This window comes from Kryptolebias marmoratus, linkage group LG13 (genome assembly GCF_001649575.2).
Source record: "Kryptolebias marmoratus isolate JLee-2015 linkage group LG13, ASM164957v2, whole genome shotgun sequence".
Lineage (NCBI taxonomy): Eukaryota > Metazoa > Chordata > Actinopteri > Cyprinodontiformes > Rivulidae > Kryptolebias > Kryptolebias marmoratus.
In genome coordinates, this window is record NC_051442.1 from 22,464,542 (window position 1) to 22,491,004 (window position 26,463).

Genomic DNA, 26,463 nt, shown 5'->3' on the forward strand with positions numbered 1-26,463 from the left:
AATGCATTTGTTAATGATTCATCAGATGATTCTGTTTACATCGGGTGGATAATTCAGCTTGTGAAAGAGGAGACACCACAAAGAGAACAATGGGGAGAGTAAATATTTGATCCATCTTTCAGCTCGGCATCAAGCTGTCATTACAAATACAGGGGGAGATTCAAACGCCTGCATGTTGAGTTTATAATGACTCATAAACAGCCTGTGTGCAAAATGAAATATGGTTTTAATTGGAGTGTAAATGTTTAGAAGCGTATGCAGGGAACATCAAAGCTGTGATTGAAACGCCGTGTTCAGCTGCTATCGGAGATGGCTAATAGTGTTTATCTGAGCTGATGAGCACATTTTCACTGTTGCCTTTTTCCAGCAAACAAACACATCTTTTTCAAAGGCTGTCTGTCAGTGTGGGAGTCTGAACAGACACCTCTCATTAGGAAGGTCAGTTCCCACTGAAGCAGAGGACACTCACAGATCCAACCCGCCAGAGAAACCAGCTAACTGAGAGCACCGAGCACTGAGTAAATCAGAGAAAAGCAGATCACAAGTCAGAAACAAAATGGATCTTTGTTTTAGCTACGCTCGTGCTCATGCTTAGCTCTAAATCTTATAATCCAGGGTTTTTTGAGTTCAGTAATCATTTTAAATTAAGCTCAGTGCTTCTGTACCTTTCAGTTGGACTCAGACTTCTGAGAGGTACTTTTTTAATTAATTATTTAATTAATTAATTGATTAATTAGATGTGGTGTCCATCTTGATTTAAACTGGCTCCAGAAGGTAATCAGTTGTAGCTTCACATCCAATGATTACTTTCTGAAGATTTTTATTAAAATCCCTCCAGTGGTGGATGAGATATTTTGCTAACAGAGAAACTGGTCGGTTGACTCCAATAGTTAATGCTAAAGTTTTCAGTAAAGATCTTAAAAGAATCTTAGCTTCATACTTCAAGTTGTTTAAATATGATCAGTTGTTGATTACTGATAATTACTTTCTGCAAATTCTATTCGATTTAATTTAAATTCATCCATGAATTGTTTCGCTAACAGGCATACACACAAACATGTGGGCAAAAACATTATCATCTATCTATTGCCTTTCAGTGGTAGATAAATTAATAAATGGTTTGCTTCTGGTATTTACTGAGAGGATACAAACCTACAGGGGATATGTACTTTCAGGGTTCATACCCGATGTTTTACACCTTTTAGATCTTCTGAACAGGTTCTTTTAGGAAGTTCCACATGATTTTTAAAAAGCAGCTCAGGAGACATTTAATTTCTCTGGCTTTTAATTGCAATTAATGTATTGGGCTTTTTAGATAATCTGTTATTTATGTATTTTCTTTTTTTAACTTGGTTTAAAATGTTATGTTTTTTTGTTTTACGTAATAAATTGCTTTTAATATTTTCATTGCTCTTTTTTGGGGAATATTATACAGCACTTTGGTTGTTTTATAAGTGCTTTATATATAAACATATTTTGATTGTTATTTTGTAGTTTACCAAATAAAGGTGCACCGATTACCCTCATTGCAATAAAATAAAGAAAGAAAGAAATACAAACTTTAAAAATTAAATACAATGCATTCAGAGGGCAAAAATCTCCAACACAGGGGCATTAAAAATTGCATGACTCGGATCAGCAGCAAAATGTAATCAATTGTTTTTTGTAACAATCCCAACATTTCCTGAAAGTTCCACCAAAATCTGTTAATTAGTTTTTAAGTAATCTTGCTAACAGACAGACAAACCAACCAACGCTGCTGAAAACATAACCTCCTTAGCTGAGGTAATTCTGGTTCAGTGGCACGAAGGCACTCACTTCACTTGGCTTAATATCAAAACTTCACACGCATTTTTCTCCACATGTTGCCTTTTTTCTGAAAATAGTAATGACCTTAATTTCAACTTTAATCTCAAAACTCAGACCAGGTAATATGCGGCTGTACTGTTTGAGGTTGTGATGATTGTTGCATTTTTACATTTCAGAATTTCAGAACAGATGAACACCACTAAACTTATATCTGCACACAGCTACTGTAAAAATGTTACTGTATACATTATACTCCGCCATCATTGCACAGTACTACTGTAAATTTGTAAATTATGTGTTCCCTACCATCATTGTACTACCTCTGTCTTAATTTATAATCAATGGTTGCTTTTTTAAGTTTTTTTTTTTTTTGTTTGTTTGTTTTGTTATGAATTTCTTTGTGAGTGTTGTCTTTAATGCTTTAAATTCTGAAATTTTCTAATGCTGTGACAAACCAATTTGCTTTAGGGGATCACTAAATTATCTTTCTATACTATTCTATTCTATGAACAGAGGAAAATAAACTGCACAGCTGGATACCTCTTAGGTGAAGGGTGATGACCACTGATTTCAAGGTCATGGGATCGAAGGTCAACATCACAGTTGATCTTGTGCTCTAACTCTGCAACAGTGTAATGTAAGAATGTCAAACTGCACTGCTGGACACCTCATGGGTCAAGGATGATGCCTATTGATTTCAAGGTCACAGGGTCAAAGATAAAGGTCACAGGTGACTTCTTTGTTAAAACCTTGTCTAAGCTCCAGCAGGTGACCCCTTTGTTACCTCCACCAAGAAGGTTATGTTTTTGGTCGTGTTTGTCTGTTTGCAAGATTACATAAAAACTAATCATAAACAGATTTGGATAAAATTTTTAAGAATCATGATCATTTATCTGGATCAAACTATTTTTTATTGTTTGCTATGGCCTTGGTGGAGGTTTGCGTTCTCCAAATGGTTTTAGTTAATATTTGGTTTGGTAATGATAGTAGGTTACAAAGAATTTTCTTATATAAACTCCTGATAGTGTTACATGGATTTTACACAAATAATTTACCTGAAGAGTGAGAAAAGTTCATTGTTTAAGTAAAAATTTTTAATTTTTAAGCTCCTTAAAATGTACAAGTCCATGGTAAGGAGCAGAAGCCCATTGTATGTAGTGTATGCACAGACAGGATGATCACAGAACAAGTGTTCATGTATTTGTTCATTTGTTGTAGCTTCTGGAAAATGTGTAGTGCAGATTTCTGCCCCATGACTTGATCATACCATAGTGAAGACTTCAACATATGTTTGTCCTGCTCATATATTTTTATTTTCACCTTAAAATATGTCTGTCCATTTGTCTTACAATGTATTTTTAGGTCCCAGTATAACAAATTAACCACTGTAACCCCATTCATTTTTCTCTGTACTCCAGCATAACCTTTTGAACATGAGTAGTAGCTGCTAATGCTACAAGTTTTTCAATTCAGTTATGTTCACTTATATAGTGCCACTTCACAAGAAAAGTTGTCTTAAATGGCACTATGCAATTAAAGGCCTAGCATTCTGTGAAAAAATGCACATCACCTGGTGGCCATTTTGACTTGTAATTACTCCAAAGGTCACTGAGTTGTAGCTGTACATCCAATGATTATTTTCTGGAAGTTTCATTCAAATTTGTCTACCAGTTCATGAGACATTTTGATAACATACATAAACATGGGCAAAAAACATTATCATCTGCTTTCGCCTTTCAATGGCAGGCTTAAATAAATGAAGTTTCCTTGCTGCCAGGTAGCAGGCCGGCAGAGTGGACTTACAAGGATTAGAGTTGCTGTCAGCAAGAGAAAGAGCAGGAGGGCACACAGGAAATGATCATGGCCCCATGAAGGCAAGTTAGGGGCCAAAGCTGCCTGACCAGCTGCTGCAAGCAACAGCTTAAAGAAGTGCTGGGTCAGTAGAGCGTTCAGAGAAACAAAAAGACGGGGTTCAAAAGGTCAGAAGAGGAAACACTCAGTAGGAGTAGGAAAATGTATAAAGAGAGAAAAACACATAGAACCATAGAAATTCTCCTGAAACACATAATGGTTTCCTTGTAGATTAGAGACCAATGTTAAGTTTTTCTTCCTTGATTTGTTGCGTAACTTTGTTCTGCACGTTGTTTGGGATCAGGCAGGGATGCTTGTGTGCAAGGGCTGATAAACCATATGTGCTGGGTTTGACTGTGCAGACAAATTGCTCAGGCATGTGGAGGAAGAGGAAGTGGACCAGTTTGATTCCTCTGCGCATCACTCCATGTGTAACCATGGTGTCTTCTGACTCACTGAGCTTTTCCTAACAGCAGCCATTGCTCTGCAGGAGATAAGTGATTCTGACAGAAGGACTATAGCTCACAGTTAGACTGAGAACTACAGGTAAACAACTGCACCTGTTACTATTACTCCACCTTTCGAAATATGTCAAGTCAGATAAGATGATCAAGCAGAGCTCATAGCAGATAAAAATAAGATCATGATCAAAACAAATGTAGATTAAAGGCATAGCATTTCTTAAAGGAATGCATTTCACCCACCACCTTTCATTCCAGAGTTGTAGCCATTTTGACCAAACCTTAAAAATAAAGTTATGCGCAATCTCATTTGATACTGCAAGATGTCACACTCAGAGTATGTGGTGTGAATGACCTTCAGCTACTGCCACACCAAATTTTGCCTTTCACTTTTTAGTAACAGGCAATAATAATTCACACAGAGTCTAGCATCTCGTGCCATATATGCATCCATCCTTCTCTCAAGAGACCCTCTCCAGCACTTTCTGGCATTCCCTGCCCAGAAAGGATACATAATCCCTTTTGCAGGTTCTGGGTCTGAGCCCGGTCATCCTACAGATAAAGTCCAATTCAGCTCCTTGTATTTGGAATCTCTTCCAGTCATGAGCCACACCTCATGACCAATAGGTGAGAATTGGAACATTTACAGTAAATCCAGAACTTTGCCTTTCGGTTCAGCTTGTTCACTACAACAAACAACAGTAACGCTCTCATTACTGCGGACGAAGCTCACATGATTCTCCATCACTTGTTAACAAAACACCCAGATATGTGAACTCATCCAGTTGAGGCAATGACTCACCCCCAAACCAGAAGAAGTAATTTATCTTTTTCTGGTTGAGACACAAACACTTTTTTCCATCATGTGACACAGTGATCATTTATTCCTCTTTACCCTCTACTCTGTACTTAAGTTCACAACTAAAAGTATTGCTAATAATTAGTTTCTCTTGTCTAAGCAGTGCCACAACTAAAGTAACCCATTGTCTTATCTGACAGTAAAAAAGGACAAATCTGAGAGCAGCTGAGGTTTTAGCGTTTTCCAGAATTACAGCCCTAAAATATTCCCAATCGTCTTCTTGGAATCTTATTTACCTTCCACAAACATCACTGACTTGCATTTAAGAAAATGACTTCCACTGCCAAGGTTTCAGGCACAGATGTTAAAATCTAATTATACAAATTGTAATGAATGCACACTGACCCAGAAACAGACGAATTTCAGCGGTGTTCCAAGTCTTTTTATAGGCATTCGAAATAATCTCCAATATTCCCTTTGTCCTGTCTTAATCAGCCTTTATTAAAGCCGCTTGAGTGGCATCTGTGTTCTGACCTTCACCTCAATAGAAACCAGCTGACTGAAAATGTGTGCTTGTGTGTGTGTGTGACAGGGAATTCAAAGTAGACATGCAAGCTAAAACCTTTTCATTTCTTGAAACACCTCTCGTGCCAGCACACAGCGGAAGCACTGACATCTTAAAGATTCTAAATACACCAATGAAATGCCAGCCTAAGTCAATCTGAGGCATATCTGTGAAACACTGCAAGGATGAATGATCTGGAGATCCATTCCTCATCAAAGCCTCCTTAGGAAGGCCAGCCAAAACAGAGTCGGAGGCGCAGCTGCACCTTGTTTGAGGAGCGGGGTTGATTTAATCTGTGCTAAACATGATCTGATTTAGAGTTAATTTGGCCCTTGTGTGGTTGAAGTGGGGCCACAACACCAGACAATCAAACTGATAAGAAGAACTGTCCCATTTTCAACTTTCTGGTGGTATGTAAAGGCATATAAGGAGTAATATTTCTTCTTTACCTTTTCTTTCCTGCTTGTTTGTTTGGTTTGTCTAATTAAATTTGGTATAGACTGGCCTCCCAGTGAGCACTAAGCTTTTAGTGGTGCCTTCATAGTCAAACCAGAATGTTAGTTCCATGTTCCATGTCCATCTGACGCAGCCAGCAATTGCTGAGCAGCAGTAATTATACCATGCTGGCATGAAAGGCCACAGGAAATCCCTCCAACAAAACGTCCGACAAGCTGGAATGTTGGCACTGTGTTGGTACTCAAATCTCTCAACCCTGGCTAAACTGAGCTCGAGTGCCATGTGACGCAAAGAGGAATGCTAGTGTGATGTCAGGTCAGAGGGAGCAGATGGAAGGTTTGCGTTTGAAGGGCAGTGGTGGAGAAATTTAGCAGAGGAATTTGAAAAGGGGATTTGGGGCCAGCATCCCAAATCGTAGTGCTAATCCCCAATTGATGGGCTGTAGAGTGTGAGGATCTCTGTGTTGAGGAAGCAAGCCATCACTGTGATGTATTGTGTTATTTCCATCTAAAATATTTTCAATATGATTTCACTTCCTCTAAGAGTCAAATCTACAGAACCCCCTGGGTGTTACAGTAGAAATAAAATGTGAGATTTTAAGAATTTGTCACCTTCAATTTATTAAACCACGTGCACAGATGTCTTATCTGTTCTGTCAAGGGCCGAGGGGGAGAAGGAGGCGAACCCAGAGTGCAGACTTATTTCAAAACTGGAAATTTATTCTAAAATAATAAAACAAGAAAGCAAAACGCTTATGTGGCAGCAAAACAAACTAAAACAAAAATAAAAAAAATGCAAACAATGGCGAGGCGAGACAAGACAAGACAAGGAACCAAAAACATGGGCAAATCAAGGACAATGAACCAGCAGGGTAGTGGAGAAACTGAGTTTTAAAGCAGAGGATGATTAAGAAAAGTGAGCACAGGTGAGTGATTACAGCAGGTGGAGATGGGCATGACAATTAACCAAGCGCAGACAGAGGTGAGGTGAATACTGACAGAAGTACGAAGACAAAATAAACTTAAACAGAAAAGCAGCCCATGAAACAAGAACCAAAACTAAGAATAAACTCAAAAATACAAGAAATCATGACATGTTCCCATAGTTTAATAAACCTGTGTCACCCATAAGTAACCTGTATATTACTATGCAAGTACCCTGTACATTATCCTGCAAATACCCTGTATGTTACTTCCCCAGTACCCTATATATTACCCTGTAAGTACCATACAAGTACCTTGTATGTTACTCTGTATTTTATATATTAACCTGTATATTACCCTGTAAGTCCCCTGTAGGTTACCCTGTAAATACCAGGCTATGTTATGTATTACTACTAAAGAATTAATTTTCCAAACTGGATAAGTGTTTAGGAAATGTTAATAAAGTATCATGAGAACAGCAACTTTCCAGAATATCACAAGCATGCATGTTTTTAACTAAACTTTTGGAATTGCATAAAAACAAGATAATAATAAAAAAAAGTCTGATTTTTAAATACCTGATGTGATTTAGATGAAAACACAGACAATTCTATTGATATTACTGAATATTTCAGCCAAATTTGTCATTTGTAAACTGTCTCTAAATCCTCATCAGCAGAGAAACATCTAAAACATGCAGGATAGCGGCGTCCCAGGACCAGGATTGGACACCACTGATGGAAGCACTAATTACCTCCAACAAGAAGGTTATGTGTTTGGTAGAGTTGGTTGATTTGTCCATCCAACCATCTGTCTGATTATTTAAAAACTGATGAACAGATTTTGATGAAACTTTTCAGGAAATGTTAGGGTTGGATTGGAGGTGAGCTGTGTCATTCTTCACAGTCCACTACTTTAGGCTAGAAGCTGTCCAAGTTGGACCTGACTGGACCTCTGCTTTAGGTTGCAGGCTAAGAAATAATTGTAAGACAGTAAAAACAACTTTTAAAAATGTGTTTAACCTGATTGGCTTTGGTAATTACTGTAGTTTGCACTAGACAGTGAGTTTGGGTTCCTAAAATAGCATCAGTCAGTGCTAGTTACCTAATGCTAATACTGGTTAATGCCAGCTAGCTAGCACCAGTCCAAGTTGTAATCATTAAATAATCCAGATTTTAGATTTGTCTATTTAGATTTACTCAACTTTTTAATATCTCAATTTTAAAAAATTAGTCACATTAACCCAATTTTAGGGTAGCAAACTTAACCCAGTATGCTGGGGCTAAAACTACCCAAGGTTGGCTTAGTCCAAATTTGACCAGCACTGGGTTACAAATTAGGTTGTTTTAAACCCAACAGTTTTTAGTTTGTATACTTTTGTGTAAATAACTGTAATATAAATTGGTAGTGTAAAAACATTTAAAATAATGTTTGCAATTTTTGGAGAGTGGAGCTGTTTTAAGACGGCAGCACTTTGGTATTCAGACTAGCCATCAGCTCATCAGTCCTATCAAACATAAACTGTCTCTTCAAACAGGCCATTCAAAGAGCTATGTTTAACAGGTTAGATGCACAGAATCCATCTTCAAAATGCTCAACGTTTCCTTTAAGTAAATGTTTAAAAGTGAAAACAATGCTGTTTATTGATGTGCTTCTGGACTTAAAATTGACTGGACTGTTTTTGTTTTTTTTTAACAAAACACACACACACATACACATCTTCAGAACTAAAACTAGTCCATCTACAGCTATGTATGTTGCCCTATGTGCACACAGAACCCTCAAAGGTCAAATGTTAGGTTCCCTCTGTAGAACTGATGAAGGCTGTAGTTCCAGCACACACAGACTGCTTCCAGCTTCTGCTCAGCCTCGACTCAAAAACCAGAAGTAAATATTAGGATTTGGATATTTAGAATGAGTTGGAAACGTGTGGCCCACAGTCAAGACATGAAGGGGGCAGCAGGAGGAATTAGGAGAGACTCCGGGGCAGAACATCTGAAACCAAGCAGGACATGAGAGATGCGTGCCTTAACCCTTTACAACCCTTCATAGCTCCCTTCTTATATATCATTTTATATGTATATATATATATATGTATATATGTTTTGCATTTGAACAATCTTGTAGTGTATTAAACTTTTTAGAAACTTGTTTTAAGCCCTAAGCAGGGTTGTAAATTGGTATTAGTATATCATCTGTTTTGTATTTTATGTGAAGTATTGTTTAATGCATTTTTTCTTGTTCAATACATATCTGATAAAAATTATACCATCATAGTCTTTTTGTTGTTCTCTGGTAAAACTCGTACTGCAGCCTAAACAGCTAGGATATTTACATGTTGGGTACAGCTTCAGATTTAAGTTACAATGTTTTTCTAAAATAATTTCCTTATTATTAAAACATATTTTGAAATATAAATTCACTACAAAACATATTAAAAGATAACTCTGTAAGTCTTTGCATCAACACTGGTCTTCTAGTTTTTGATTCCACTTTTAATCTCAAAATAACTTTATTATTATCGCTTAAACAACTTCATTCCTGAAAACGAATACAGGTTTGAAACAGTTCAATTTTTAATTTTAAAACTGGAAATCAAAAAAAACAACAAACTTCCTCTTCTATGAGGATCTGGAGTTTTGTCCCCGCCCTGCTGGCAGTGTTACTAACTCTTCCTCCCCAGCTGTAGCTGATTCCACCTGATGAGCAGCACCTGCATTTAAGCCTCCGGCTGCTTCCAGATCTTTGCTGGAGCATCGCATCTTATTGGTCAGGATCTCAGCCATTAGGTTCTGACTCCAAGCTCATGGCTACGCTAAACATTTGCTTATATTTTTCTCTTCCCCACAGGTTGTGCTGCTCACTCTCGGCCAAGACCTGCCTGCCTGGAATTAACCGCTGCACTTACCTGGTGAACCTACCTGTCACTGGATTACTGGATATTCCTCCTCCTGGATCTCCTCTGGTTAACCCTGTCTCGCCACTACGCCTCGTCATCCTTCAGACCTGTAAGACAAAGACAATTACTCACTAACCTTCTACTATATGATAAAATCACTTACCTTTTTACTCCGCCTCAGTGTCTGGTTTATGTCATCTTCAAATGTTTTTTTTTTTTTTTTTCTGAGTGGTCATTTTACATAGCAGATCATTTCAAAACATATTGTATAGGTATAACTAAAATTGCTGCGTAGTTTAACATCAATTTCCCATTTTTATTCACACCTCTGTTTTTTCTTTATGTGAATTTGTTGGGTTTTTTTTTTTTTTAACAATTAAAAATTCTAACCTTTGTACTCCCCACATCATCATAAAAAGCAAACTGAGCAAATCCTGTCCAAATATAATTTTTGTGCATTTTAATACCTGTTGCACGCAAGTTCACACTTTCCAGCTGTTTCATCGAGAGCTTTAAACAAGACCACACAGACAGTTTCCAAACGTTTTACTGCAGGTTTAACGAGAACTCTGTGAGAGGCATTTATCGATACAACATTTTGTGACCACACACAATAAATGTTTATTGGAGGAGGAAACCAGTTCCTTTGGAGGATGTGTCTGGACTCGGAGGAGGAGGAGGAGGAGGTTTGAGTGCTGCAGCCGTGCTCACTCCCCTCTGGACTCCATCACAGTAGGTTTAAAGGCCAAGAGTTGGTTTCTCTCCTGTGGCTTAATGCATTAATGGTTACAGACTTGTCTAAACTATGTGTTTCCACATACAGAATAAAATTTGTAAGAATCTGTGACACAGGCACTGACTTGTTGAAACTGTTTAGGTCTGTTTTTGTATTGTGGACATGAAGATAAAAATATACATCCATCAAATTTTTTTTTTACTTACTTTCTCCTTTCCGGGTTGCAAGGAGCTGGTTCCTATCCCCACAGTCACTGTGCAAGAGGCGGGGGACATCCTGGAAAGGTCTCATGTCCATCATAGAGACAAACAGCCATTCACACTCTCATTCAAACCTAGGGACAATTTAGGGTTACCAGTTAACCTAACATGCATGTTTTTAGTCTGTGGGAAGAAACTGCAGTTCACAGTAAACCCATGTGTGCACAGGAAGAACGTGTGAACTCCATCCAGAAAGGCCCCAGATCAAACCTGCAACCCTTTGGCTGTGAGTTAGCAGCTCTAACTACTGAACCACCATGCCAGTAAAGCTAAAACTCAACCATCTTTTTAACTCTTAAAAAAAAAAAAGGATAACATGGTAAATAGCTTCTTTTTTTTCCCCCCATTCCAAGCACTTTTGAGTTATTACTAGCACTGCTTTTGCCTTCCAGAAGGTCTTATTACAAGATGTTAATACTGACCTCAGCAGTGGTTTTTATACTTTTCTTTGATAAATGGGATTAGGTTCAGGTGATCAACTAATCAGTACCTCATTTAGTAGAAGAAAGCTGAAGTACATGAAGAAAACTCATGCATGCAAGAGGAGAACATGGGACAAAAACATAACCGATTTAAAAATAATTTAATGGAACTTGATTCTTTAAATTGTAATAACTTAGTTCAGAGGTCTGCAACTTGCAGCTCTAGGGCCACATGAGGCTCTTTGTAGCTTTGATAAAAAATAACATGAACATTAAGCATAAACACAAAAAGTAAAACATGTTGATCAGTTAGCGACATCAATATTTCAGCTTTCAGCCACACAATGTGATCTTTCTCTGAAATCCACCAGAAAATAAACTTTGTAAAATACTGTACAGAGTAAAATGAACAAAACAAGCTAAAAGCTAAAACCAGCATAATAGCACCTAGAAGCTACAAGCAACAAACTAAAAAGTAAAAGTTCCAAAACAGATGCTTAAAATAACAAATTGATGAAATGAACAAAACGGCTAAAAGTAGCAAACAAATGGTAAAGGTAAAATTTGCCAAACCATCATCTAAAACTGCAGGTGATTAAGTTGGGACAACTTCAGCTAATGGTAGCAAACATGCTAAAGCTCAAATTTGCAAACAACAGCTATACTTAGCATACAGATTATTCAACTAACAAAACTATAGCTAAAAGCTAAAGTGGCAGATCTAAAAGCTAAAGGTAGCATAGTGAAACAAACAGAGCAGGGATGTAAAAAGGTTTTTAAAGGAACTGAAGAGATCTCAGTGTACACCAACTTAACATTCACACAGTTGGAAACAAAACCTTACCTTTGGGAAAAAAAACAAAGTTGAAGTAAATCAATGTCCTTTTTAAAAAACTATACAAATTATATTACATTCAGTAGGTCAAAATCATTTATCCAGCAAACTGGCTTATTTTTTTAGTTTTCCTTTATTTGTTTTTATTATTTAAAAGTAGGATAGTTTATATGGAGTATGAGCTGTAATTATTTTTCTTCTTGACATGAAAATGGTATTTTCTTTTGTTTTAACATTAAAAAAAATGTCAACAATTTATCATAGATCTTTTGTTTTATAATGTAAAAAGCAAAATATTTTAAGGCAGTATCTATGTAACATTTAATATTTCAAGTTTCTAATGCCGGTGTCACCACCCCCACTGAACCAATACTCTAGGACATTCTGAACACATTTCATTTAACAAGAGAAGGGACAGAAATGGCTCGATGGATCCTGACTATCATGTTTTTCTGATCTACATTTACTGAATTAAACATGCTGTAGTTCTCTCAGCCGTGTCTAACGATGGCTGCTGCTGGCGGGAGAGCTGAAACGATGGGTATTTAGAGATGGTTCTGATTTACCAGAACCACATGGTACTTGGCTCGTATTCTCCACAGCCCTGTGTGAGCTCACGTGCTTTTTGCTCTTAAATTAGTAGATTTTTGTTTTGTTTTTTACCTCAGCAGGATCCTTTAGCTTGAACTTGAAGACAGATTGCCTCTAATTTTAATATTCAGTCTTGTTCTGTTTGCCACTCCAGAACTGAGAATGAAACAAATCTTTTATTCCCTATAACTCCGAAGGAGTGTTTTTCATGATTAGTTTAGTCAAATTGTTCTTCTTCTTTGCTGCTGTTTCCATCATTGTGAAGAAAAGCATGGTTTTAGATGAAAAATATTTCATGTTTCTAAAAGTGGAGGTGGCAATCAAGCTTGTGCACATAAAACATTTTTATATTTCCTTTTTTTTGTATTTTTATATTTACAATTGTATTATATTTCAGACCCATACATGCTGTTAGTGATGAACTTGAACAATAAAAACAGGTTTTTTATGTTCCCTTCAAAGGAGGAAAATCTATATATTTATCCCTTAAGGTATATTTCTGATCTGAAATATATATATATATATATATATATATATATATATATATATATATATATATATATATATATACATATGTATATTTCAGATCAGAAATATACCGGTTATGAATAATAGTTTTTTTCATATTCTGAAAAAGTTCATTATTCCAAGTTTGTTTTTTTTAATGATGTCAGACATCAGTATTACCCACCACAGAAAAATGAAGGCAGATGATAACATTTTGCCTGTATCTATGTGTATATTAGCAAAATATCTCGTAAACTAGTGGACAGGTTTTAATTTGATTTTCAGAAGGTAATCACTGGAAGTACATATACAATTGATCAACTTTGGAGTCCATCAAATTCAAGATTGTCACTATAGCTAATTACCCTTTGGTAACACAAAAAAGGCTATAACTCAGTTTTATAGTTTTTGAACTGAAATTTAATGTGGTAGTTGCTGAGAGTCATTTACAACACACACTCTGAGCGTGACATATCGTGAGATTACACATAACGTTATTTTCAAGGCTAAACCATTTCTCCACATAAGATGATGTTAGGTCTTTAATTTGAATTTTTTTTTTGCTCTCCTGTTAATCCTAACATTTTAACCTCACAAGCACAATGTTACTGTGGAATTAAATATATATATTAAAATGTTTAAACACTTATAATGCAAATAAATGAAGAAATTCCAACTACAAACCTACCCAATAAGTAAAGTACTAAGACAAATTTAAGTGAATTAATGTAGAACCTTCATAAACTTTGATGAATTGTGACATTTTTCTCCTTTTGAGGGACTTTATTAATTGTACAGGAAATAAAAACTGCTTGAAATAGAATAAAAACTTTATTTAAACGCCAATCTGGACTTTAATATTACTGTAATATTTCAGCAGCTGCTTCACTTTCAGTCGCAGCTTAATTGTGATTGATGCTGGCATGCAGCTTCAGATTGATATCCCCAAATAAGGAAAAAAATGAAGAGAGGAAAAAAAAGCCTTTTTTTCCCACAACACAACTCTATTGAGAAAATTCACAAGTCAGGCTAATCACACAAAATGGCCTCTCTGGCTGCCGGTTCCACTCAGTCTTTTGTCAAATAAATGCTTTTACCTCATTTAGACTCAGAAATGTGGAAGCAATTAAATCATGAAGGGAAATCTTCCTACCAGTCAAATTCAGCCTAACAGTAAAAATGGAAGACAGAATAAAACATAAAAAATAAAAACTTGTGTATGTTTGCCACAGTTTTTTTTCCCCCTCTTTAAAACTCACTTCCTTAAAACTGAAGCACAAGTTGAAAGACTGATTAGTTTTGAAACATTTACTTGATCACCTGTCGCCAAAGGCAAAGGTAAGAATGATTTTGCCCACGTCTCTGTGTGTGTCTGCTCGTCTGTCTGTTAGCAAAATATCTCATGAACTTTCAGAAAGTCATTACTGAACAATTGTGCATGAGCTGAATAACTTTTGGAGTAAACCTGATTCAGCTAAGCAGCTTTAGAAAGAACAAAAGTGACTACAACTCAGCCGTTTTTACAGATAGTAAACTAAAATGTGGTTTGGTAGTAGCTGAGAGTCATACCCAGCACATACTCTGAGCACTAAATGATCTGTGGAGGCATCATTAGTGAAGTGAAGTGAGATTTATTCATATAGCACTTTTCAGCAACAAGGCGATCCAAAGTGCTTTACAACAGAAACAAAAACAGAATCCAATACAGCAGGTACAAAATAAAACGCACACAAAAAAACACATCAATCATGTATAACCTAAATGAAATGTAAGATAATCTAAATAAAATCACGAAATTAGGTGTACATCTACAACTGATTAACTTTTGGAGTCAACCCAATTCAAGATGGCTGCCACAACTAATAAGACCTTAGCCAACATAAAAAAGGATTAACTTTAAATATTGAGCTAAATTATGTGGTAGTACCTGAGAGTCATCCTCAACACATACTCTGAGCACTAACAGATCATGCAAGGTATCGCAGAGTGGCAGAATGTCAATTACAAGGTTTGATATAATAATATATTATCTTTTTGAAATGTTTAAATTTCCAGTTTCAGCCTTTCCCATGGACAGTTTAGGCAGCACGGATCCACCGCCCCCAAGCCCATATGGTTTCGGTGTATAGCTCAGCCTTCACAGCTAAAGAAGTCGAGGTGCCGTTTCAGCAACGAGGCCTGAACTCGTCGTCATGTTTCAGCGTTTAGCCTGCGCAGTCTGACTTAACAAAACACTCCAACAAAGCTGAAACGTGAGCAGCGGCCTCCTGAATGCGCTGATGCAACATTAAAAACTAAACTAAACAAAAAAAAAGGAATTCAGAGAAAAAAAAATGATTCACACGTTTAACCTTTGAGCCACAGTCAAAGGCAGGGCAAAAATCGTTTCAAGAAATAAACAAGAGCCACATCTGTTTTCAATACATCATGAGACGTGACAAACAAAAACCTTTCCCAACAATATCCAGCCGTGCGTTTATTTTAGAAACCTGCTCACAGAAACTAAGAAACGTACTAGCTTCGCTTCACATACTGATTTACAAACCAGAAGAGACGTTCAGATTACAGCAAATGTTTCGGATTTTAGTTTCGTTTTGTTTCAGCATGCACCATTTTGGCCACTGTGCTCATATAAAATGTTTGCCTCAGTTAACATAAACAATAAGATTAGTATAAATTAATTTACAACAAACATCAGTGACCTAAAAGACTACATTTGGCGGACACGTCACAAGAAAACTTTATTTTTTTCGTGGCGTCCACTCACATTTTCTGAAGCTAACAGTGTGAATGCTGAGTCAGCATTCTTCCCTGTTAGTAGTTTTTTTATTTTTTTGTATTTTTTTGGATTAACTACCACAGCATACTTTTAGCTATTCAGGAAATGAAATCGTTCAGGACATTAGGGCTATGACTTTTGGTATTTGTCCTTTTTCTTTCCTCATATAAATGAATGGAGGCCTCTTCAAATCCTTGAAAGAAAAAAACTTCTTCAGCATACTTATTTCATTTTTAGATTTTAGCTACTGTTTTTATTCAACCTTTAGCAATTGTTTTGCTCATTTTTGCTTTTAACCAATGTTTTGCTGGTTTTTGTTTTTAGGTAGGGTTTCACTGGTTTTAGCCTCTAGTTATTGTTTTGCTAGTTTAAGCTTTATGATATTCCTCTGATTATTTTAGCTTTCAGGTGCTGCTTTGGTCATTTTTTTAGCAACTGTTTTTATGGTTTTAGCTTTTAGCTACTGTATTGCTAGCCTTAGCTCCTAGCCACTGTTTTTGTTACTTTTACCTTGTAGCTACTCTTTTCATAAGTTTAGCTTGTAGCTGTTGTTCTGTTAATTTTAGAATTTAGCAATTGTGCTATTTTTATTTATTTATTCATTTTTACTGTTCTGCTTGTCCTAGTTTTAAGTAACTGTTTTGCTAGTTTTAGCTTTGTCAGGACTGACAAGCTAAAAGCTAGACAGAACACAGCCAAGACCAAAGTGGATTGTTGTTACTCCTCCAGAATTTCCTAGCAGTTCATGTGAACACTGTCTCATTGTCATTTGTACAAGTTTTTGATATGATGTTCTTAGTTGTTAATGCCAATGGCAGCAGCAGCAAGCTGTACCACTTCCTGTGAAGCCTGGGTTATTTCTGTCTGGTATGCCGTGACATTTCTGCCTAAATAACTGTGGGACGCAAAACTGACAGTCTTCAAAATGCTTCATCCTAACATTGTTATTTAAACTTTTACAAAACAGGGTTATTTCAACAGAGATATTTTGAATGTACTGTCTGACCTTGGCCTACAACAGTGGGAGGTTTCAAGTCTACAAAAGTCTTAGAGATTTTCCCCACATACAGCCAGCTATACCAGACAACAACACAAATAAAGTCATCTTTACATTTCTGGATTATCTCCTTGAATTATATGCTGAAGTTGACTTGGTTTACCCTAACCAGACAGTGGGTAAACACGTCAGATCTTCATATGAATGAAGCCACATCTCTTAGCCTTTTTAATCTTTTATTTCTTCGGGTTTGTTGACTCCTCGACTGGGAGCTCAGACTGCTCTGCCGGCCCCCCAGGCCTGACTGACTGTGATTACACGGACCTGTGTTTACTTTCCCAGCATACTTAGTTTGCAGTTTCTTTCATTGCAGTGAGTTCAGGCCTCCTTCAGCCGTCGCCTCGCAGCTCTGCCCACTGATCTCACTGAAGCTCAGCTGTTTGAAGATCTGAAGTCTGTGTTGGGAATTTAAAAGTATAAATTCAGAGGTTTCAGTGTTTTACACGTTTTATTTTGTAATCTGTTTGAGTTTTAAGAATTATTGCAGCTGCAATTAATTTTTTTTACGCTCTTCTGTTGCTAAAGTGTTCGGCTAGAAATCTGAGCTGCCAAGTGTTTCAGATGATGTTTGTGTGTTTGATTGAGTGTGTATAACCTTTGTTACACAAATATCACAAAATATGATAAGCTCTATGATATGATATGCTCTTTTTAGGTTTGCTGTGATTGTCTTGACTTACAGTGACTCATAACAGAAATAGTGAAATTGTATTTTCTGTGATCACTGAGTTCTGACTGACTGTGCTAAAGAAGCTAAAACTGAGCTGAAAACTAAATATAACAAAATCCTAGCTTAAAGCTTAAAGTAGCCAAAAGAAGCAAAACACCAGTTGAAAGTCTAAAGTAAAAAAAGACTTGCTAAAAGTAGGGAAATGCTAATTAAAAAAATAATTTTAAAAGAATGTTAAAGGTAGCAAAAAATACTAAAACTAGTGAAATGCTACATAAAAAAGCAAAACACAAGCTAAAACTAAAAGTAACAAAACTATCAAACCAAAATGTAGCATAAGGCTAAACGGTAAAGTTATAAAATGCTGGCTAGTAGTAGTAATAACAAGCTGAATGCCAAAAGTAACAAAAAGCTAGCTAAAAGTTAAAAGTAGCAAAAGGCCAGATAATTTAGCAGAACATTAGCTTTTCACAAAAAATGCATTAGCTTAATTAGCAGTAGCAGTCTTAGCATTAGTACAATTAGCAGTAGTAGTATTAGCAGAAATATGCTGAAGTGGATTTCAAAGAAAATATTTTTAAAAGATTTGAAGATATTTTTTTGTAAAAAAAATAAATAAATAAAGGTAAATATATTGATAAGTAATAGTTTTTATAATTGTTGCTGAGTCACAGCACCCATCTCCTGAAAGAGCTAAACGTTTTAATATACAAATGCATAAAATAGCACAAAGTAAAATACAGAAGTAGTTAGATGGCAGGAAATGGAGAAGGGGGACAGGAAAACAGTAGTGCAAATGCAGAATCAGCCTTCACACAAAAATAACATTTTAGCTCAGTTTTTAGACCTTTATGGTTGTTGTACAAAAAAGAGAAATTGCTGTAACAACTGTAGTGATAATAATTCAAAATAAAATGTTTATTCTATTTCTGCCTTCACAAGAGTTGTCTTATTTAAATTAATTGAAGTAAACATTTACAAAAGATACAGCAGACTTTTTTTTAATTGTTGCATCTACATTTTTTCCAGTATCGATTTTCAGTAAAATTTAAGTGAAAGAGAAAAGGAGTTATTGCAAATGAAGTTCAAACTTTAATGAGTTTGTTTTCTTCAGTTAGAATTGATTTACAAATACACAGAGGATAAAATATTTTTAAGACCATAAAAATGAAAGAAAAAAACTAACCATAAATGGTGTGCAACCCAAACAAGATGTTGTTTTTTCTGAAGGATAAACTGTTGAATCTGCGCCATCTTGTTAAAGATCAGGACTTTTAGAAGACAATCCTTCAAGTTGTTTTTATGTTTTAATAGCTAATGACACAAACTATTTCCTTTTCACAGCTGAATATTCCAACTGACACAGAAAAATAAAATAATTTATTTCTAAATAATGACTTAAATTTTATGGAATCATTGGGTAATTTCCTGTCCTAAAATAATTAAGGCCTATTGACTGTCGCCTTTCATGCAAAAGTTTTAAACTAAGATCATCTCATGTTGGCACATGAATTTGATGATGATGATGAAGTTTCATGTTGCAATTTTTTTATTTATTTCATTTTCTGGGTGGAAGCAAGGCTGAAACATAAAATAAAAAATTACATGCTCACAAAAACCGTTTCCATGTGGACAGGGCCAAAGTCTCAATGCTGAGCTGCTATTTAAAGGCTGGAGAGTGAGGGTGGGGTCCCCAAAAGTCCATTTACAGTACGGGTCAGTACACCTGAAAGCCTTTACCACTGCAGCCAAATTCTTTGTCTCCCTCATTCACAGCTTGTTATCTGGACTCCGGGCTGCACAAAGGCAATTGGCAATATATTGTCAGGCCGGACATTAACCTCTGATACTTTCACTGCTCCCCATTAAAGTCCTCTTTTCCTCCTCTATTACTGGGCAATTCCCACAGAGCAGGAGGTCACACCTACCATCAACTGATACTCAGATTTGCACAAAAGATGGAGAAAGAAAGAAAACCAAACGACACCAGTTCTTTTTTTTTGTTTGGCTTTTACTTTTGTAGTTTGTGGAGTCCAGGCACTTAAAAAGCCTGGACGACTATTCCAAAAATTTATTTATTTTTTTTATGATCTTGACCAAAACTCTTCACATTCCGCCAAAACATAAAAACTGAACAATACAAAATAATGGCAAGAGGTTAGTGTTGCAGTCAGGCATCACATAAATGTGTTACTATGTGAATTACCTTCCAGTCTGATAAGTGAGAAAGGGTTAGTCAGAGGTCAGCTGAATAGTTTCACGGTTTAACGATAACAACGGTTGCTCAGAGGTTTGGTTGGCGATGTTTCCACACTGAAGCAGCTCAGACTGGAGGACTCTTATCTTCAGAGGTGTGATGAAATTACTCTAAAGTTGTGCTCAGCCTTTGACATGTGATAGTTTCTAGTAGGTTTGGTTAACAACAAATTCTGGGCGATTTCCTCAATTTTATCTAAACATGAAAGAAGCACAGCTGCATGGTCAGGACTGTGCAGTAAAATATGAAGGTGAGAAGTTTAGCTGGTGTCACCGTCAGCACTTTAATGGAACATTTGGAAGATTTTTCAGCTGTTTTAGATCAATGAGCTACATGTTCCATATTTGTAGAAAATAATTTGTATGCAGTACCATGCATTACTCACATTCCCCAGGCTTTTTTGGTGTCCTTGTTGTGTTTTTATTCAAAGTCAGCTCTGCTGTAGTTAGAAAACAATGTGACTAAATCAAAAAGGGAGATCTCAGATTTCTGTTGTAGTGACTGACAGCACAGGATGGACTATCTTCTTCAAATGCCAAGCTGGGGAATGACTGAAGTATCCTTGAGGCTGTCGATGACCAGACCTGTCTCCAGACAGAGCACAATCCCCCCACACCTCCTCCCCACCCCCACTTCGCACACACACTCTCACACACACACCTAATACACACCACTCTGCAGATCTGTCCTGCCTGCAACAGCACCTATTGAAGAGAACTGTGTATTATTGCCAACCTAGACTCTCATTATCCATCCATCCGTCCGTCCATCCGTCCGCCCGCCCGCCCGGGTCATAGAGACAACAGGTCCAGGAGGGAAACGCAGACATCCTTCTCCACATCGACACTCTCCAGCTCCTCCTGGGGGACTCCCAAGTATTCCCAGTGGGGATACATCATCTCTCCACCAATTTCTTGATCTGCCCTGTGGTCTACTTTCAATGTTACATTTCCTGAAACCCCCCAAGGGAGGCATCAAGAAGGCATACTTATCAAATGCCCCAACCTTCTCCGCTGACAATTTTTCTTCTTCTTGATAATGATAAACTGGAGCAACACCCACATTACTGTGGACGAGGCCTCCATCTGTCAGTCCATTTTCCACTCCATCCTGCCATCACTTGTGAACAACACACTCAGACACTTGGACTGCTTGGGGTCAAATATACAGTATTTTGCCATTGATTCCAACAGTTTTTAATGAAATTTTCATGAAGTAATCATTGGGTTGACATCTACAACTGATTAACTTTGGGAGTCAACCCAATTTAAGGAGGCTGCCATAGCTAAATCACATTAGGTTACACAAATATTTTTAATTTTGTGTAAATTTCACAGATGTTGAGCAAAGATATGGTGTGGTAGTAGCTGATAGTCATCCTCAACGCATACTCCACTATCAGAGTATGTGAGATATTTCATTATCACATGAGACTGTACATAACCTTTATGTCATGGTTTGAGCAAAATGACTATAACTCTGTAATTTCTTATTATAAGATGATCTCAGTCTTAAACTCTGACACGAAAGGCTGTGGGCGATATGCATTCTTTCAAGGAATGCTGGGTCTTTATCTTCCAACACTGATGTACTCTGAATGCTGATCAGGTTAGAGAAAAATAAGTCTTGAAGATTGTGGATTATTTTATAAATACTTATTTCTTTATTTCAGTATACAAAATAACAGTATATACATCCACACAAAAGTGGTTTGCAAAATCCATGAGCTCAGATCATATACTCTAAAATATATAATATATTTTGAACTGCCTGCATGTCAGACATAAAATGGAGATAGCACACCGTTTCACAAAGTTCTTACATTTCTTCTCTCGTTCCACAGGGATGCCAGAACGTCATGGTCCACTGGGCTCACAAGCATCAACCACAAAAATGTTCCACCACTGAAAAGTCCTTGAGGTTCCCTTTGTCCTCCTCTTTCCTCTGTTGTCCATTGCTCAAGAGGAAAAAAAACATTCTGATAGTACCAAAAAAAAACCAATGTGGATCCATGAAAACCTTTGCCAGGTTTCCAGGGATAAGTCAGGAGAATCCTCTAGTATAAAATCCAATATTATTTCTTTTTTTAAAAGATATGTTAAAGCAGACTTTCAGTATCCCTGTTGAGGGCAGGGAGGTATATTTATTCACATGGGGAAAAAAAAAATACCTAGGAGGACGGTGGTCTTCACAGACTGTCACCACACTTTTCACATCCAGGTTTGTGCAGGAAAAAAAAACCCTCTAAGCTCGAGTTGTGGATTTGATGCAAAAAAAGATACTGCACAAGAATATACCGCTTCTTCTTGAGATATGCATGATAAACCTTGAATGGATAGTCTGTTCACTTTTGAAGTGATGTTCTGTCTAATAGTTATCAATAGGAGAAAAGGGCTGAAATCTTCCTCCAGGCTAGGCTAACAGCTAGCCAAACACAGGCCCCTTTTTTTGTTTTTCAGGCTTATGAAAACAACATACCAGTGTGAAAGAATGCTACGTTAGCTAATATTAAACCTCTACACCTTTGCATGACACCATACTGTACATGAATGTACAGTGTGTATGCTGGAGCATATAGAGCCCATCCAGTGATTAATGTTTTTCCATTTTGATGGACGTCAACTTGGCGTGTGCACCTACAAGCATTTACCATGCCGTTGGTACGCTTAGCTGATCAAAAGCTAAGGTAAGCCCATTGTACCACGCTAGGTACTGAGTTCCGAGAGTCACCAGCACACTGTCCGTCTCACCCCTGCCCCAGACCTCCAAGCGTGGCCATTCGCTAAAACCCTACTGAGCCCTCAGATCAGCACACCTGGACCTCGCTCTTTAGGGTGGAGGCATGTGTGGAGTCAGGCCGAGGGGCGACCCACGTTAAAAAGGCAGTCCTTCCTCTGCGTTACCCAGGTGATGGGAGGACGCACTGTGCACATGAGCCCCAATGAGAGCAATAGACAGAAGAGCTCTTTATATGACCTTTTACCCTCAGACTGTACTTACATTAACACACAGAGGACGACTGGATGTAGTGGAAGGGTATGGGCTGTTTTTTAGAAGTGCAGACCGTCATTGAGCATAAGACAATTAGTTTGATGATTTTACTGACAAATTACTCGCTTTCAACTGGAACCGCTCAAGGCAGTAAACTAACAACAAAGGACGTTTGGCCGTCCAAAATCTCTGGTAAACATAGGTCACGTGATTCACTAATGAAAGCTGAACAGGCCCTACCCTACAGAGCGCGTTTCTGCTGATGGTGTTGATGGCGTTGAGGCTGTGATCCCCCGGCGGACTGATACGGCGGTCAGCAGCCTCAGCACCATCAGCATATAGGCTGGCGGTACTGAGTAGTGACACGGACGTTGCTTGGTTGAGAAAAGAGCAACAAACTCAATAAACGGTATTGTTTAAAAGGATAGAGGTTTAATAATAACTAATGAAGCATTCATTTCACACCTGTATGTTGTTTTTTGAGAAAGAGTTGCTTTATAGGAAAGCTATATAAAATAGGCTCTCATTTGGTTAGCCATTAGGCTGGCCTGAAGGAAGACTTTTGTCTGATAAGGAACAAACTAGTGATAACTATCTGACAGAATAAAACTTCAGAAATGACAAGACTGTCCCTTTAAGAGAAAGCAAGCCTTCTTGGTACTGCAGTGCTTTGGTTAATCTGTAGCCTTTGAGGGGAGGGGCTCAGTATAAAGTCCAGAACTGCACAAGTCCAGCAGGGAGACGGACTCATTTGCAGACGTATCTCTCCACGGTCCGCTCACACTTTTTGCAGGTTACGTAGCAGCACCAGTGGTACTTGCAGTGGCAGCGCTCCACCAGCTTCTCCGTGTACGGGTTGTATCCACGGCCGCAGCACATCAGGTCGCAGCTGTCACTGCCCACCGAGGTTTTATTGCACTGCCTGAGACGAAAGCAGAAGACCTCATTTTAGTGTTTTGTTCGTTTGCAGCACAGTAAAACATTTTCCCTTTCAAACTGGCAAAGAGAAAATTTTGTTTTGAACAGCATCCCCAATGAAAACAAACATATTTATCACCCATGCCTGTGCGTGTGTTTGTGTGCCTGTCTGTTAGCAAAATATCTCATGAACCTCTTGCTGGATTTTTTTTAATCTTGCACAACATATTATTTAGATGTTCAGCTACAACTGATTAACTTTTAAAGTCAACCCATTTCAAGAAGGCTGCCACAGCCAAGTGGAATTGGAAACCACAAAAATGGCTATAATTCAGTCAGTTTTACAGATATTGAGCTAGAATTTGGTGTTGTTGTAGCTGAAAGTCATTCACAAAACATCAAGTGCTATGCAATGCATGAGGCTGTTACTTAAAACTTTAGCAATAATTGTTGGCGTCAACCCTGTTTATCTGTTAGCAAAATATCTCACAAACCACTGGATGGATTTTGATGAAACTTTTCAAACAGTAATCAGTAGCTCATTTGTAGCTGCACAGTAATTACGGGAGTCAATCCAACTTACGATGACCTACAGCTAATTGCCATTAGCCCACACAAAAATGGCTATAACTCAATCCATTTTACAAATATTGCGCTGAAATTTGCTGTGTTACTAGCTGAGACTCTTTGAGCAAGACATCTGACAATATTGCTTGAGCCAGCTATAATTAAAGTCAGTTCAATTCAATTCACTTTATTTATCCTGATAGGGCAATTAAAAATAAACTGGAGCATTAAAGCAGCTGCAACAACTCAAGGACACAAGCAGACTCACAGTACAACATAAAAAAGATAAAACAACACTAGCAGCAAAACACACACTTATGTAAAAAAAAAACACAGGCATCAACAACATACAAATCAACACACAACATAATTAATACTCAACATAAGGTAATTATTAGTCTAAAACTCTGGCATGAAAAATAATGAACGATTCCTTCAAGGAATGCCATGGTTTTAATTTAGCTCCTTTCCAACACAACACCCATCATTGTAAGACCTCCTGCCCCATCCTGCTGCCTGTCAGGAGTATTTTAAAAAGCCTGGGCTGACTGTTGGGCTTCAACCTTTGGTGCACTCTTTTTCCAAACATTTTCTCCTCCATTTTCTTTTTGTTTCCTTGTCTTTGAGCAATGGCTGCTTTGGCGCCTCTCACTCCAGAGGCCCGGGGCATCCTGAATGAGCAAAGAACACCTCTGTCATAAATCACACTCACCACACCAGGCGACCCCACCTCTCCTTAGCCTGCGCCCCCTCCGCCCTGCCCTCCCCCCCTTCCCTGAATGTAATTGTTTGGTTTTATGGTGGCAGTGTTAATGACTGGCGGGGTGAGAGCTGCTGAACTAAGGGCTGCTGCAGAGCCGGAGGAGAACAATGAGGAGGAACGGGACTCATTCAGCGTGTCAGGGTTTTTTTTTTTTGTTTTTTTTTTTCATGATGGGAGCAGGCAGACACACACCAACACACAGAGTTATTGAATCAGGAGGAAGAGGACAGGGCTGCACATGTGGTGGTTCACATCTGCATTGGAGTATGTGCTGGGGATCACTCTCAGCTACGCCCATATCAGATTTGAGCAAACTATCAATAGGATTGACTGAGTTAGAGCCATTTTTGTGTTTTCTAAGGTCAGTTAGCTGTGGCGGCCATCTTGAATTGGGTTGGCTCGGTAAATTAGAAGTGTAGGTAGACCCAACGATTGTTTCTTGTCAGTTTTATTAACATGTATCCAGTGATATTATGAGATGTTTTGCTATCAGACAAACACAGTTGACTCTAACAATTCTAAACAAACATCTTGCCCACTTTGTTACTGCTCACAATTTGTGTTGGGGATCAAATCAGCTACTACCACACCAGATTTTAAGTCAATATCTGTAAAACTTACTGAGTTAGAGACATTTTTGTGTTATTAAAGGTCAGTTGGCTGTGGCAGCCATTTGAATGGAGTTGATTCCAAAACTTAAAGTGTTTGTATGTCAACATCCAATGATTACTTTCTTTGAGTTTCATTATATATGATATTGAGAGAGTTGAGTTGACTCTAACAGTTATTAGCTAAGTTTAAAATAACAGATCTTTTGCAATTAGTTAGTGCATGGAGTGAGACTTGGAGAATGACTCATAGCTGCTACCACACCAGATTTTAGCTGAGGATGTGAGGATCTGGGTTTTGGTTCCGCCCTCTGGGTTCCTCATACCACTGATGAGACCAGCCAGGATTTAAGCAGCAGGCGGTGATCAGACCTTCGCTGGAGCATCGTACCTACTGGGTTAGATTCTCCACCCCAGCGTCTAACCTGAACTCTAGCTCCTAGTGTTAACCACGTGCTTTGTTGTTGCCTGTGTCCTAGGTTTTTCTTGCCACGCCACGATTACGGATACTAAGGATCACTTACCTGGAACCACGCTGCTACTTACCTTGCTGGATCTAATTCGTCACTCCTGGAACACCTGGAATTCTCTCCTCCTCTCATCAGCGCTGCATTCACCCTCTGGATCTGTAAGCAAACAAAGAGACATTATAACCACTTCCTTGTTGCCGTGTGGATCAAGACCTGTACCCGAGACTCACCTAGCTCTCCTTCTCTTGCAGACCACTCCGGACACCGCC

General features: G+C 37.8%; 1 protein-coding gene and 1 long non-coding RNA gene across 3 annotated transcripts in view; one reads left to right on the forward strand and one right to left on the reverse strand.

Annotated features, from left to right (window-relative positions):
* Nucleotides 1-9,677: 9,677 nt before the first annotated feature.
* LOC119617619 lies at nt 9,678-21,856 on the forward strand. Its single transcript, XR_005233956.1, has 2 exons — nt 9,678-9,872; nt 21,721-21,856. It is a non-coding gene; the product is annotated as an uncharacterized LOC119617619 (long non-coding RNA).
* The window catches only part of wnt11 (wingless-type MMTV integration site family, member 11), a 26,306-nt gene continuing 21,360 nt past the window's right edge, over nt 21,518-26,463 (reverse strand). For both annotated transcript variants that reach the window (XM_017431151.3, XM_017431154.3), the window contains exon 6: nt 21,518-23,790. In XM_017431151.3, coding sequence (XP_017286640.1) covers nt 23,616-23,790 — 175 coding nt within the window. In that variant the 3' untranslated portion in view covers nt 21,518-23,615. The remainder of the gene's footprint in view (nt 23,791-26,463) is intronic.